This window comes from Aplysia californica, unplaced genomic scaffold, assembly GCF_000002075.1.
Source record: "Aplysia californica isolate F4 #8 unplaced genomic scaffold, AplCal3.0 scaffold00006, whole genome shotgun sequence".
NCBI classification, from domain to species: domain Eukaryota; kingdom Metazoa; phylum Mollusca; class Gastropoda; order Aplysiida; family Aplysiidae; genus Aplysia; species Aplysia californica.
Window position 1 is genome coordinate 3,358,006 of NW_004797276.1, and position 15,485 is coordinate 3,373,490.

Sequence of the window (15,485 nt, forward strand, 5' to 3'; positions counted from 1 at the left end):
AAATAGCAGGTCACAAGAGTGTGACAAACATACAAAATAAGTAGAGAAAAATGACAATAGTAAGGATTAGGAAAAAAAAAGCAGCAGTTCCCTGTTGCAGATCAGGCAGTTATGAGTGTGACATGATGAATCAGCCCATATACAATTCTACTGTGCTTGAACGAGAAATGTCCCCAATTTGGGAATGGCCTAAAGACACTACAGTCAGTGGCACTGCCCTGGGGGGGTGTTAATGTATCAAAATGAAAGGAAAATAATTTCCTAACTATGTAAAATAATGGTTTGTGTGAGTCTGAAGACAAGACTGTTTTCATAATAAATGAATTAGTGAAGCCACAAAATGTGGCTCTCGGCCGTAAAGCATAGGTCACATGAGCCATAAAAACGCAGCTCATGATATAGAATGAGTTGATAAAAGTTTTATTAGAGATCGACTCTTAGGAAGCAGGATCACAACAAATCCACTTACCTAAGTTGAGAACATTTGACAAGGATTTTGTGACCAAAATGTTCCTTCGGCACTTCTGTTGGACCTCTGCGCTCTATCACTTCCTCCTGGTGACGAAGATGTTACATTTATACAAAATCAAAAGTATACGTTACAACAGGCCAATGCCTTCTGGGATAACATAATTTCCACAATCATATGAGTCTCTTGCTAACTCATAACATATTTTACGGAAAGGCGATACAAAAGAAAAATATCCCATAGGCCTCATACCTCGAACACCAGTCATCCACATCAAGTTTTTCAGGAACTGACTGGATAATTTCTTGAGACCAAATATAAAGAGAAAAAAAAGGGTTAGAACTTTTCACATGAGGAACAGAAATTCTCAGTGTTTCAAACAGTAAAAACTACATAGCAACAAATGATGATCGGTCTATTGGGAAAAAATTGTTGGTCAGTCGTGAGTGAAAAAAACCCCAAAAACTTCCGGGACCGGGATTCTAACCTACTCATGAAATAATATTGTAGACTTCAAACACAGACACGCTGTCCATTCGGCCATCAGAATTTCCAACGGTGAAAGGTAGTTTAAGCTTGTCTTTACAGTCACAGCACAGTTTCACAAAAGGCAACGCAACATAGCCTAGATCTAGATTTTTACAACGGAGAAAGTGAAAAATTCGGAACCATGAAGGGGGAACCATCAAAGAGGCTGCGGGCATCGGATCGGAAGATGAGGTCTGGAGGAAACTAATTGGCGGAAAATTGGAAGCACTGAATTCTGAAATACTCAAGTTTCAACCCTTCCTTACTTCTCTGGACAAATAACTTCCTGAGAAAACAGCTAACTCCCAAAAAGATTGTGGGTAGTTAGAGGATATCCCTAGTAAGAACTCCCTTTTTCTCTCCCTCTCTTGTTCCTGTCCATTTATCTTGCTTTTCCCCTGCACTAAATGTCCATTATTGTGTCAATGTGCTTCCCATTCCTTTATTCACACAAAAAAATTCTCACCTCATCTTGGACTGGGTACAAACTGAAGATGTTGTCGTAGCGGTTCTGCTGTCGTAAATTTTCATTATTTCTGTCCACATCATCATAGGAAATGCGGTCAAACAGATTGGGCAACAACGTATCTGCCTGGGACTGCTTGAGGTCAAAGATTGAGCTGGCCCAGCTACCTCGGGGTGTGTCATTCATGTGAATTGACTGACGTTTGTTTGTGTCCTATAAAAAAAAAGATAATTTGCTCATGACTAACTTAAAATGTTACAGATTTAGAAAAAGGAAGGCATATACACTCTCCACTAAATTAAAGACACAATGAGAATAAAACATTATATGCAAGTAATTTTATACACAATGGTGAAAGCAGATCGACAGTTATGAGCATCTGCTTAGTTTTTAGTTTTAGTAGAGGTTTTACGGCACTCGCAACTGCATAAGGTCATATGAGCACCAGAAGATTAGAGGTGTTACAAGACAGTAACAAACACAAAAAAGAAGAAGGGGAGATAAGGACGATAGATGTTTGACAGGAAAGAAGAAGCAAGCCACACCAGAGCACCTGCCAACCACCCACTGAGCATCTGCGTAAACACAAAAGCATTTCAAACATACATGTGCACTCCGGGAGCAAAGTCAAAAGACATTCTAAAAATATGAAGCTTTGATCAATCCTTACTAACCTTGTCTTGTTCTGGCAACTCGTCCACATCAATCTCATACTCATGCTGGAACATGTTATGGTCTGACAATCGTTCTTTGCTGACGCAGCTGCTGCTATACTGCTGATACCTAAGCAAAACATTGAAAGGAACTTGGAATATGGTCCGGTATTAAAGAGAAAGATGCTGCAGGACTGAAATAAATTTTCATTCTAACACACTGTTTGCACTTACAGAAAACCTAAACTGGATCATCAACATTACCATATGACATTAGAACAAATTTGAGAAATTGTATAAATGTTTAATTGCTTAAACAACTTTTTAAAAACCTGATAATCAATGCAAACCATAATAAACACTTTAAGACCAAACAAAGGAAAGTGCAGCAATTATCCTAGGGCAATGAACTCTTTATCAAAACATCAACTTGTGTTGAAAACAAAAATATTTCACAGCATGGAAATGTCACTAAATACAGAAAGACAACAACTAACTACGATCTCACTCTCATTAAAACAACAAGAACGTAGTTATTTGGGACAGACCCAAAGAGACAATGCATCAGGCAGAGAAGTAATAGCACACAAACAAAAGTCTCACCTTCGTGTGACCACTGTGTAGTCAGATGTGTACCTTCTGACGCAGTCTCGGACATGGGGGTCCGCCTCAGCCCTGGAGGAAGTATACAAAAAGATTCTCTCTGAGAAAGATACTTGAAGCTCATTTCATATTTCATGCAAGCAAATTAGCGCCAATAAATATACATATATGTAATTATTTTTCCACAAGGAATTCAAATAAGAATAAAGTGAAAATCACCAAATTCAGAAAAGAAAAAAAAATCAAATCTCAGACAATGATTTTAACCCTTTTCCTGCTCAACCCCTCAGGTTAAAAAGTGTAGCATTTGTTTCTGTCAAGAAATTTCCCCAATAGTATGCTTGATAAAGAAATAGATCACATCCCTAACATTAAGCTGTAGCTCAATTTTTCATTTCTAGTGTGAAGAGGGAGTCCAAGCCAGTGTCAGCAATCAGAATTAACTTTCGATTCCACTAAGAACAAAAGAAGGTGAACTTCAGGAGGGACGAATAACAAATGTGTGACCATGTTGATGAAGAGTGTGAGCAGACCATTTCCATGTTTGCAAGTCATACATATTATATCAAAGAATGTAAAAGAAGAATATTGATAAAATACTCAACCCAGGTTCAGGCAAGCTAGGCTGTGTGGTACGGCGGGTCTTAGGCATCTTGTGAACCTGGATATCATCCTCTGGATACAGCAGAAGATCTTTGTGTGGATCTCGCTCCACCATGCACTGGTTCTGAAGGACATAGTCCTCAAAGTCTGTAGGCTCAGGGGCATCATTTAGAGGCACCTGGGAGGCAAAGACATTATTTAATAATTATAGGAGCACCCTAGTTCTTATATTATACTGTTTCAATAACCATTTTCTCTTTACAATCAGAGTTGGTCAAAGCCACAATTAACAACTCACACCTAAAACTTGGGAGGTCAATTTTGGAAACTTTACTGATCTCAAAAGGGGACAGAAATGAGGGCAATGTCAACTTGAGACTTGAGACTCAAACGAGTGGAGGAAGCAGTAATGAAATAACAATTTCTAGATAGATAATAATGGCATCAAAACTATCAACTCACAAAAACAATCAGGTAAAAATGTACTAGACTTAAAAAGTAAGTAAATTACCGTTATAATGTGCAAGAAATATTATATATACTCACCCTTTTTACTAAATTAATTCATAATCAAGCAACTGGAGATAATGTATGGATTGGGAAATAAGCAAAGAACCATAAATTATATGATGGGCGTTATTCATTTCAATAATATGCTACGTTTTTCAGAAAAAACATATCAAAAGAACAGGATGTTTTGTGAAAGTGATATATGAAGAGGACAGAAAACAGAAATAGAAAAAACATATTAAAGTTTAAAGGATGACAAGCATTAGTTTGACCAATAGTTCACCCTTTACATATTCGCAAGGAGAGAAGCAATAGCAAATAAATGTCACTGACACTGACATGAAGATTAATGATTTAGACAGCTGCTTTACTCATATGTTAGAATGCATACCAAGACACTGCTAAGGCTAAGATACACAAAACTATCATGATCATATAATACGACAAATCCTTCTCAAGGCACGAGCTGCAGCTCATAGATTTGCCTCTACTGTAATAAGTAAAAAGATACAACTATACACACGTAAATTCTGTTACTGGTCGCTACAGATGAGGTCATGAAAGTACAAACATCTTTCACATTCATTTCTATTTTGATTCATTGCCAACGACAGTTTATAAGACACAACATGAAAAAAGACATCACTCCCCAGTTGCTGTGAGGCTTTTTCTTCCACCAAATTAATGGGAATATTGAAAGTCTTTCGTCATTAACAACATGCACTGACAATAATAGAAATAGGTGTGTGAGGTTCTGTCATTACCTGAGTAGGTTGAGAGTGAATAGAAATAGACTGGACACTTGCACTTCTGCTTAAATCTTGACTTGAACAGACTGAAGAGGACACTTGTCGCCTCACCTCTGCTGCTCCTTGCCTGAAAGAAAATAATAATAACTTAATGATAATTGCATTTATATAGCGCATATCCATGCTCAAGAGCATGCTCTATGCGCTTTACAACTATCACTACCCCAGCAGACCCTCTGAGAAAACTCAGAAACATTCTCAGCTTCCGAGGAAACATACAGTGCAAGCTGCAGACACAACGTTGGGCCACTGACGGGATTCGAACCCACGACCTTACGGTTGCGAGTCCGAGAGCCTAACCACTAGGCCATCGACGCCAGTAATAACACAACCAATACTGTTTCATAGTTTGTGACAAAGCCTACAAGCAAGAAGTCCCATTCTACAAAAATAATGCTTATTATGTTGTTAAAATATCAAACTCAAAGCAGTTGAACACTGGAGTGACGTGGTGCAATTTTGAAGCAATAAAACTTCATCTACACTTTGAAGCATGAGGTCCCTATTTCTTAAAATGATTTTTTCTTTTATATATACGTGCGATAGAGGTCCATCCCTAACTTCCGCTATTGCGATTACCCTATTTCAGTACAACCATAGTTTTGTGTAAACCAAGTTTTCAAACATCCTATCCATTACAAAGCATCAAATTGTAACCAGAAAATGCAGGGGAACACCCCCCCCCCCCCCCCTTCCCTCAGAATACCAGTCATTTCGTCACACCGGTGAAGTCAAGACGTCAGGGTCATCTCGTCACACCCCAAATCCACAAGGTTAAATGGAGACAGTCATTTCATAGCCACTTGCAAACATCAAAAGTGCATTGTCATGGTAATCGCAAATCACGATTTTTGGGGGAGGGTAAGGGCTGTGTGTGGAAGGACGGGGGCGACGGTTGTGCGAGTCGCTGTGCCTACCTGATCAGCTACACTGTTCATAAAAATGTATTGACAAAGTTTTTAGGCATTATTGATGAAAGGTGCGATTGGCAAGACCATACTATTAGTTGCTAAAAATAAATTAGCAGCAATGTATGGTACTGCGATTTTGCTAAAAGCTAGACCCTTACTTTCAAACATAAAGCCTTAATTAACTCTTACCAGACGATTTTGCCTTATTTAAACAATCAATTGTTCAACTATGGAACAGTTAAGACGAAGATTTAATTTACATTAATAATTTATATAACTTCAAAAAAAGCTTTAGGCTGATCCTCCAAAACTCTACTAGCATAACAATTTTGGAGAGGTGTATAAGCGAAGTCATTTCGTCACACATAATTGAGGTGTGACCAGATGCACTGCTTCGGGGGTCAAACTGCAGTACTGTTTGCTGCAGGTCACACATAATAAAGGCACTAAAACTGTCACAAATCAATTATATTTTTTAAAATTTCAAATCTAATGGTAAAATATCAAAAGTATGGGTTAAAAAAGGGGAGCATGCCCCCCCCCCCTGTAACCCCCCAGATTTTCTTTTACCCTTGCCCCCTGGAACCCCCTGGAACCCCCCGATAGGTCCAAAGCACGTCTATCTCAAAAAAGAACAATCAGATATTTCATAAACTATTAATTTGAGACGGAAATGAAGTTGATATTCGTGTTCAGCGCATCAATATTTATGCGTTGGAGCTTTCTTCACCCTCTCCCTCCCCACTGAGGAAGTATGTGATTATTCTCTTCTCACGCGCGGTGAGAATAAAATGGATACTATTCTCAACCAGGGTGAGAAAAACGACAGCATAGTATTCTCACCTGGGTTTTTTTCGTTTGTGCACTTTTTATTTCGTTTCGGGTATCATAGGACCGTCGGACGCACCGGGCAGACTGCCGGGGTCACTCAGTGTGTACTGTTGGTGCCGGGAAACGTGTGTCTTCGCCGTGAATACCGTGGGGGTGCGTTAATTGATGATGAAAATAACGCTCTATCTTTCATAGCTTTCTATTTATAAAGTGTTACAAACACATGACCAACCCCCTCTCACAAGCTGATAAACGACATTACGAGAAGTTACGCCCATTCGAATAACTTTTGTGGACGCTCTTGTTGTTATGAATGACCTAAGGTTCGAAAGGGGAAAATATAGCAATTTCCGAATGGTCTGCACTCAAATTGTTCTTTGTACCTGCACAATGGTATTCAAAACTATCAAACAAGCTTATTTTTTAATCAGGTAGTATCATTTCATACAAAATCAAGCTCATTTGAAAGATTTTGTATAGAAAATGGAAGTCTTGTTTCCTGACTATATCTTTTCGAGCTCCTCATGTCTAAGTGGGGCCATTTCTTCTATAATTTCATTAGACGAACATCTAGAGCTACCAACTTGGCGTGTTTTGAATATGAGGCGTGTTTTGAATATGAGACGTATTAGCAATGCCAATCGCCTGCTGCGCCTTCGGCCGGAAATCGGCCTCCGCGTGAGGGGTAATTTTCAGGCCGCTCGGAATCAGTAAGTACAGTTACTGGAAAACTCGAGGACGAAAATAAATGAAACTCGGCAACCAATCAGAGGAAAGGTTAAACTACTGACATGCCAGCTTACAATCCCGAATGATTTCTACAACCGGAGATATTGCTGTGTTTATGCGAATTTCCTCTGCGGTTCGAAAACTAAGCGGAGCTGCGGGTTGATCGCCGACCACACAGGCGCCCCACATGTCTTCTTTACTGCTGTAAAATATCAGATCTCTGTGTCTAGTAGATTTTACGTACCAACTTTAAATTACCACCCATCCATTGATAAAACACTAAAGCTGGAAACTAGATCACGCATTCCAAACGCGAAGTGTCGGTATGCAAGAGGCGCGTGATCGCTAGGCGACATGTGATTGGCTGCCTATAACTAAATAGGTCAGCCATGACTTAATCGCGGGTTTTCCCGATAGCGCTTTAATTGAGTTTTAGAAGGGGTGATCGCGTCGCGGTAAAAACGATGTCACTCAATTCAACAAATTTCACCCTTATATCAGTCTTTAAGATCCAAAGTAATAAGACATCGAAAAGATATAGCAGAACTAGATTCTGCACTTAAAATCACAAGAAGATGCCAAGTTTCATATGCTCCAATTCATTACTGACTTCAAGAACAGTTTTTCCTCAAATACATCAAGACATGTCCCACATTTTGGCTATATTTTCCTATATCCTGTATATGAAGGTCCTCCAACATTTTGCAAACAAAAATCCCAATAACTTTTTATTTATAAATGGATTTTTAAAATTTAAAAACCATAGTTCTTAGAATTTACTCTATTTTCATTTGAGCCCATTTTTAAGCAATTTGGATGAAAATTTAATTCTTCATTGTCATTGCTAGACGTATGCCTCGATTACGAACCAACGCAGGCGGTTCTAGAAGAAGGCCACATACGCACACAAACTCAAGCAGACTGACGAACACACTTTACCTGCGTGAATGGGGATCCGACTCGGGACCCAAATTTCATGTAAAGTGATGTGCGGTGCGCGTGCGCTGAGCCTGCGGCTACACTAATTCCGGACCAGAACGTAGGCTAAAAATTTGTCAGGGGTCTCCACCCCCCTGAACCCCCCCCCCCCCCTCCTCCACCCCAGCACCCCGCATTCTCGCGCAATTTGTAGGTCCCTATATACGAGTCGTCCGGTATTCTTCAATCTTCCCCCTAGATCTAGATTTTTAGATCTAGTGAGCAGCATCTCACCTAAAGTCTTAAAGTAAGTTATTATCGACTTTCATCTCTCCTCCCTTGCTTTGCTCAATTTCAGAACCATTTCAACCTCCCGCCCCAAACAATTTTGGCATGAGGCTGAATAAAATATTTTCCAACATACCGGTTTTGAATATAATCTTATTCGCTCAGCAAACATATTTTATAATGCAACGAAAAACAAATGGAAAGCAAAATAGCCAGAATAGTATAGAATCACTTCCGACTCCCGACACACTCAGATTTCAGAGAAGTGGCCTCACAATTGAAGGGGGAAAACAAGAGCCCCGTAAGCAAAAAGAAGACATCCATGAGGTAATGTTTCGACACAGGGATATAAACCTCTAGTATTTCAGTTTATTTAGCAAACATAGCTCGTTTCTGACCAGTGATGATTCATGCATTCCAAACTTACTTGCTCAGCTTCTGAGCAAAGGCTCTCTGCCCGGAGGCAGCCATTTTGGAATAATCTTTGGGTATACTTGTGTACTACGTCATACATTGCTAAAGAAATATAAAACTCCATTTCGCCAGCAGGCCAATCGCCGCTTCGTTTGTCAAAGAAAGGCGTTTTAGGCCTAAGATAAATAATATTGTACATGTTACAAGTTTTTATAACAATGAATTCTGGCATCTTTTCAGCAATGCAAGGATATGATTATTGTTAATTAACATAAGTTTATCAGATTCTCGTGCTTCTATGATCTGATTATACAGAACAGCAGCACTATAATATAAATATTACTTTTGAATTTAAAATCTGAATATAAATCAACCCACTTCATAACATGATGTTTTTCTTTGCTTTGATATATGGATCGTCTAAAAGCTAAATTTAAAAAATTAAAGGGCTAGAAAACGCAAAAATAGTTAATTTCACAGGTTAAATGTGCTTAGATTGTTGTTCATATTGCTTAATATTTGGTTTGGGGTCATCAGGATATGTAATTCTTAGCAAAGGCTATTTAATAACACACAAAACATGATATTACATAATTTTATTATATTATCATACCGGGAAAAATCAGTCTGTTATAATTTCGTTTGGTGCTTAAGTGTTTTAATTTTGATCTGCATTAATTGGGTAACTTTTGTGAAATTTTCAGCATATATATCTATATTGTTATAGGCCTATACAGTAATTTATATACATGGCAATTTTTACGTTGGGTTGGCATTAGGGAAGAGTAATTTAATGGGCTGAAAGTATAACAGTTATAACTTCAACAGATGATACCTTCCTCTGTGGAATGAATACAAAATGCATCTGCCTGAATGTCCGCCTCATTTCCTATAATTACATTCCAGAAGTAAAAATCACTTTCCAGAGATGAAAAACACCATGTACATATAGAAAATGTGTTATGCTTAGTCATGTTATGAGAACAACCCCGCCCCACACATGCTTCATATATTCAAGGGCTAAAATAGATTTTTGGGCCACTCAATTGATGAAATTATCCAGGGGAGAAAGAACAGCTATAAATCACCGTTGTTATACATCCTTAGGCGTTTGTCTTCAACTGTGATATCATATTCCCACAAAGTGTTAAAAATAAAAACAATGTTGAACGTCTATAGTCAGGGGAGGGGGGGGGGAGCAGTCCTTTCTTGGAAAAATTAAATCACGTCAAATACTTTACATGTACTATGTATTTGTATGATATTGACATTGTTTCCATTGCTTAAAAATCAGTAGGAAAATAATCTTTTAATCGTTTCTTTACTATGTCATAATTCTTTCTGTATTCTAGCTATTGGTGTTGTAATTTAAAGCCCCGTGAGAAGCCCGTGTCACTGTACACCGATCAGGTATATAATGTCAAAAAATTTGTTTTAAATAATTGGGTGCAGTGGGGTGGGTTGGGGGGTTCGTTTTTTGTTTTTGTTTTGTTTTGGGTTTGTTCTTCTTTTGTCTTTTTACAGTTTACATTTTCAAAGACAGACGAGAATGAATATCACATATGCTTACATTTGACTAATAAAGACTAATTCTCAATTTTTACTCTATGCCAAAAGAGGGCACTAGACTTTTTCAACACAATGGTCTTTAAAATTTAAGTCATGTGATGATTTTGTGAAAGGGACTCGTAAATACAACCAAAAAAAAACAGAGTGGAGGAAACGTATATATATATATATATATATATATATATATATATATATATATATATATATATATATATATATATATATATATATATATATATATATATATATATATATATATACGTTTCCTCCACTATATATATACACACATTTCGTTTTATTGTCACCCTTGTGCAAAATCAGCAACAAAATAAAAATTACAAACAAAATACAAACCACCAACAACAACAATTAAGACCACAACAATGCGGCTTCTTTCGATTGGGACCTAAGATGGGAATTGTTTGGTTTCTTCATCTTGATCAGTCCTGCCTAAGACGGTCACCTGTCTTATACGGCCACTTTTCTTCTTGAGCTGACCATTTTATATCCAAATTAATGTTTTGCAAGAGAGTATTCAAGCCGTTAGCACATTGTTCGCTTTTCTGCAAAGCACAATAACCTGAAACTCTCGAAGGCTGCACAGATTCGCAAACTAAACGCTTTGTCGGTGATAGTTTTCATACAACAAGGCCTACAACTGCTTATCGGCGAACGCTGAGCCGACGATTGGATCAGGCTACAAACAAAACAATTCTTAACTGCTTCTGCTGCTAGCCTATAGATCAATCAAGTTTACAACCTCGACTCTTGACGAAGGCTGCAGTTGGAGGGGTGCAGAACAACCTTCATTTATTACGGAATTTTCTGCCGTTTGTTTGTGTTTTCTCTAAATTGCCCGATTTCTTCCTTCACAATGATACTTTTTTGTATACTGCATTAAAAAAACACAGCTCAAGGATACACCTAGTTAAAGGTGAGTGAGTATGAGTGTCAAAAGCACTGAATACCAGATTTTCTTCCCGGAGGCCGGAGGAAAAAATTCATGCTCACAATTACCAATTAGATGTACCACCCCACTCGCTCACACCACATAATCTAAAATCTAGATAAAAGTACACGTTTACACTACTATGTTATAGCCTATAGTCATGGACTACCCTTTGTGCCTTTATTATTGTTATTGGGGTACATTGTCAATGTTAATGCGAGACTATTGATTGATTTAATTTATCAAAGTAAAAGAAAGTGGCTATGCGTAGGTACGCACAGCATTGAGGCTATGTATGTGTACGGCCCTTCACTCCACATAGATCTAATAAGCTAGGCTTTGTAGGCGGCACATACTATCAAACCGGACACTACAAGTAAGTGGAAAAACTTACCCTGGAAGCGCGCAGGCCCTTTTTAAAGGGCGTGAGCCAGGCTACCGGGGAAGCGATTACCTTTTTTTCCATGGAAAATTTTAGTATTCCTTTTATGGAAAAAGACGTAGTAACTGTAAATTACAGATCAAAGTTATAAATAGTGACCAGTAACTTTGCAAGTTATCTTGACCTCGTAGAGCGTCTCTTGGCCAAAGATCGTACATAACAAGAGGGTTCATTCAGCCAAAAAAGTGTCAGCAGATGATGTCCGCGCATTGGTTCAGATGACGCTGCAGTCTTTGTTTTGAAGCTCTCTTTCGTTTCTACAGCAGAAGAATAGGAATAGCACAGTGAGTTTGTTAGTTTCACTTTTATTTATTTCGAAGGGTATACAGACCCGGTAACCGGGAGCAAGTCACGAAGTATACAGACCCGGTAACCTGGAGCAAATCACGAAGTATACAGACCCGGTAGGGGAATTCTTTTGTGATTTCAGAAAGTTTCAGCGCCCAGACCCGGTAGAGTGTGTGAGACCGGTGGAAGTTCTAGCAAATATCACATGCCCCAGTGGACAAGGGGGAATGAGAGAAAGATAGAGTGGTAAAGTAGGTGGGGGAGAAAGAAAGACAGAGACAAACAAAGAGAAAGAGAAGGTGAGCGATACATAGAGGAGAGAGAGAGGGAGAGGGGCGGGCAGAAAAAGAGGGGAGAGAGACAGAGAAATAAAGAGGGTGACTGTTAGATTGAAATCATGACATTATTCTTTTCTTCAAATTGTTTTATTGATTCCTCCAACTCCAAAACGGAGGAAAAACTATCGTTCATCGAAAAGACATCTGCAATCTTCCTTTAGATCTAGATATCTAGGCCTCGAAACTAGATCTATGATTTATGTCTGTCTGTCTAGATCTAGACGAAGGCCATAGATCTTGAAGAACCTAAGTTCTAGCGTGCCCTGAGCCAAGAGGGCACTGAAACATTCTGAAATCACAAAAGATTTCCCCTACCAGGTCTGTATACTTCGTGACTTTGTTCCCGGTTACCGGGTCTGTATACACACTCCCTATTTCTTTTCACACAAGCAGGGTAACTCTGATCGCAAAGTCTGCACTTTTTCTAAGAGGACACCCCCGAATTTTGAGGACGCTTTTTTAATTGGCTCAAATACAGGTGTGAACTATCTTTGTGATCGTCTTGGCCAAGATATCTATCAATAAAGTGACACGGTCCAGCTGAGCGATTATCAAGGCCCTATAAATCTAAATCTATACTTTAGAGGGCCGTACACATGAGCCAGAGGCTTGATTTATATTTAGATGTCACTACTGGATAGCTAGAGAATGAAACTAAACGCCATGGGCTGATATTTATAGTAACAGCCAGCTTGTTTGACCTCGCAAGGGGGATGCCCGCTGCGTCATCTGATTGTGATTCTATCTATAGGCCTAGTGATGATTTTGCGTAGCGCGCGGTTTGCACAGTGCACTGGCAGTTTCCACAAGCTTCCTTCTTTGAGTCTTTCCTAGTGGTTCCCCCCTAGTCCTAGTATAATATTGCTTTTGCACCTCTCAGTATCCATTTGCAAACCTTGCAGTCTCGAATTAGATACTCCATTTGTAGCTCCGCGTCCTATTGAGTTCAGTCTTTTGTAAGTGCTTAATTTCTTGTGCTTACAAAACTTTAAAAGAAACAATCCGGATCGAAACGGTCGATCATTTGCACTGCGTTGTTGAACTTTCCTTGAACTTTCTTTTGTATGTAGGCCTATTCTTAGACTGCAGTCTTTTTCTTCTTCTCAGTTTACGTAGTGTACAGCATCAGAATCAATCTGGGCAGAAGAAGAGTGCTGCACAATCACAGACAACCAAACCGAACAATTCTGCAAGTTGTGAAGAAAATAATCCAAGTCGGCAGGCTGCTGTTGTGCGGTCGTATTGCCAGTATGACTGACAAACTTTAAATCCCTCAATGACGTCAAACAAGATGGCTGTTACTATAAATATCGGGAAATGGCATTTTTAGTTGTCGTTCTCTAGCTGTCCGCTTGTTTAGAAGTAGAAGACTAGATCTAGATCTACTGTCTTTTAGATACGAATGCCAAAGAAGTGTTATAATAATAATGACATAAAAGGCTGCAAGACCGCTACATATGGTGCTTTCAGTTTCAAGCCTTTTATTAACCCCTTCATGACACAGGGTGAGTTTGTGCTTTACCGCACACAGTTTTGGATCCCGAGGGACACAAGAGTGGCCCTAGATTTAGTGGTCAGTTTCCTATAACGAAGTGGCTAGCCGTACTTAAGTAACAATTTCTTTCTTTCAGTCACGATTTTCATGTTTTCTTGCATTGGCGCATAAGGTATAAAATATTTTCAAACTTTGAATAGGCTGACATTTAAATCAGAATCTAAAGCAGGTGTATATGAATCAAGCATGAACACAGCACATTTTGCATAACCCTTGTTTTGCTTTTTTTGTTTTCCTTTTTTTTTGGGGGGGGGTCCACTTTTGATTGATTATGTTTTTTCTTTTCTGATTTCTCATCTGTGGCGGATGTGCTTCTTTTTTTTTTCCTCATTTGTTTCTGTCTGTTTGTCTCTTATCTATCTTACTTTTTCTCACTGTTAATTGACCATTGTCCTGTCAACGCACTTGGAGTTTTCTTTTCTCAAAATCAAATCTCTAAATCAACCCCTCACCTTTGCCTTTACTGACAGCGTCATGGCTTGTGCTCTGGAAAAGTCACCGGGGACTCCACCTCAGCTGAGTCAGGTGAAGCTGTTTGTCACCTCATACAATGACGAGTTCTATGCTGAAAGGGACATGATACGGAAAGAGGTAGGGATATACATCTCGACTTTGTAAGAGCACTTCATGATTCACCTCCTGTTTTCCCTGTCAGTTTAGGGGCTGGTCATTGGACATACTTCTCTTACAGTTGTGTTATAATTGTTTGCTTTATTTGCAATTTTATGTATGTTATGTTATTTTTGTGATTCGTTTGTGAATCCTCAGTAGGTAACTGAAGACATACTTAGAAGTACATATTCACTTTCTTTCCTTAAAATATTTTTGGCTTACTCATTAGAACCAAATGAGAATTTTTTTTAAAGCTATTAAAAAAAAAAAATTGTTTCCTCCTAATATTTTAACTTCAACTCTCATGATTATAATGATATTGCTGACTTTTTTCTCCCTTCAGGTTTTACCGGTGTTGAGGTCATGGTGTGAGAAGAAGAAATTAACCGTGGTGGAAAACTTCATTAAATGGGTTAGTGCACATTGTGTTTAGTATACAAATGTTCTGTGTTATAAGCTTTTGTTAACTGAGTTTTCTCTGAATTTAGCTTTTTATAAAGGTATACACCTCAAATATGTAAGTTAAATTTTATAGAGAAAGAATATAGTTAAGAAAGAGATGGAATATGTAATTGCAGACTTGAGATGCATGCATAGAGTGATGTTTTTCGTGTTTTTTTTCAGGGTGGTCGTCATCCTGACCAAAGAAATGTAGCAGAGTTGGAGAGGCTTCAAACAAGCATTGAAAACTGCTACTTCTCCAGTGTTATGCCCATATTTATCAACTTCACAAGGTTTGTATTCTGCAAGTCTTTATATTTTTTTGTGTGGAATGTTATAGAAATGAAATTGTTGTAGCCCAGCAAAGTTTGTTGGCTTGCATCAGGTTTGTTTAAAGTAATCAGTGGAATAGACTGGGAGGCGAGCTTGGTTTTTCTGGAAATGAAACTTTGCTTAACAACAGTCACTGTAAACGCAAGATTGTCTGTTGCAGAGGGGATTTTTAAAAATTCATTTGTAAAGTTGTAACATTCACACTCTCTCTCTCTCTCTCTCTCTT

At 38.5% G+C, this 15,485-nt stretch overlaps 2 protein-coding genes across 5 annotated transcripts in view; one reads left to right on the forward strand and one right to left on the reverse strand.

Moving 5' to 3' along the window:
- LOC101852369 (dedicator of cytokinesis protein 7) overlaps positions 1 to 8,799 on the reverse strand; it is a 72,363-nt gene extending 63,564 nt beyond the window's left edge. For all 4 annotated transcript variants that reach the window (XM_005089535.3, XM_035969208.1, XM_035969205.1 and 1 more), the window contains exons 1-7: positions 8,746 to 8,799; positions 4,597 to 4,708; positions 3,325 to 3,500; positions 2,720 to 2,791; positions 2,138 to 2,246; positions 1,464 to 1,676; positions 470 to 555 (exon numbers count right to left, since the gene is read on the reverse strand). In XM_005089535.3, the coding sequence (XP_005089592.1) occupies positions 470 to 555; positions 1,464 to 1,676; positions 2,138 to 2,246; positions 2,720 to 2,791; positions 3,325 to 3,500; positions 4,597 to 4,708; positions 8,746 to 8,789 (812 nt within the window). In that variant the 5' untranslated portion in view covers positions 8,790 to 8,799. The remainder of the gene's footprint in view (positions 1 to 469; positions 556 to 1,463; positions 1,677 to 2,137; positions 2,247 to 2,719; positions 2,792 to 3,324; positions 3,501 to 4,596; positions 4,709 to 8,745) is intronic.
- A 1,978-nt stretch (positions 8,800 to 10,777) lies between these two features.
- LOC101853508 overlaps positions 10,778 to 15,485 on the forward strand; it is a 31,048-nt gene continuing 26,340 nt past the window's right edge. Inside the window, exons 1-4 of the mRNA XM_005089538.3 lie at positions 10,778 to 11,235; positions 14,344 to 14,464; positions 14,829 to 14,897; positions 15,110 to 15,219. Of these exons, the coding sequence (XP_005089595.1) occupies positions 14,348 to 14,464; positions 14,829 to 14,897; positions 15,110 to 15,219 (296 nt within the window). The 5' untranslated portion in view covers positions 10,778 to 11,235; positions 14,344 to 14,347. The remainder of the gene's footprint in view (positions 11,236 to 14,343; positions 14,465 to 14,828; positions 14,898 to 15,109; positions 15,220 to 15,485) is intronic.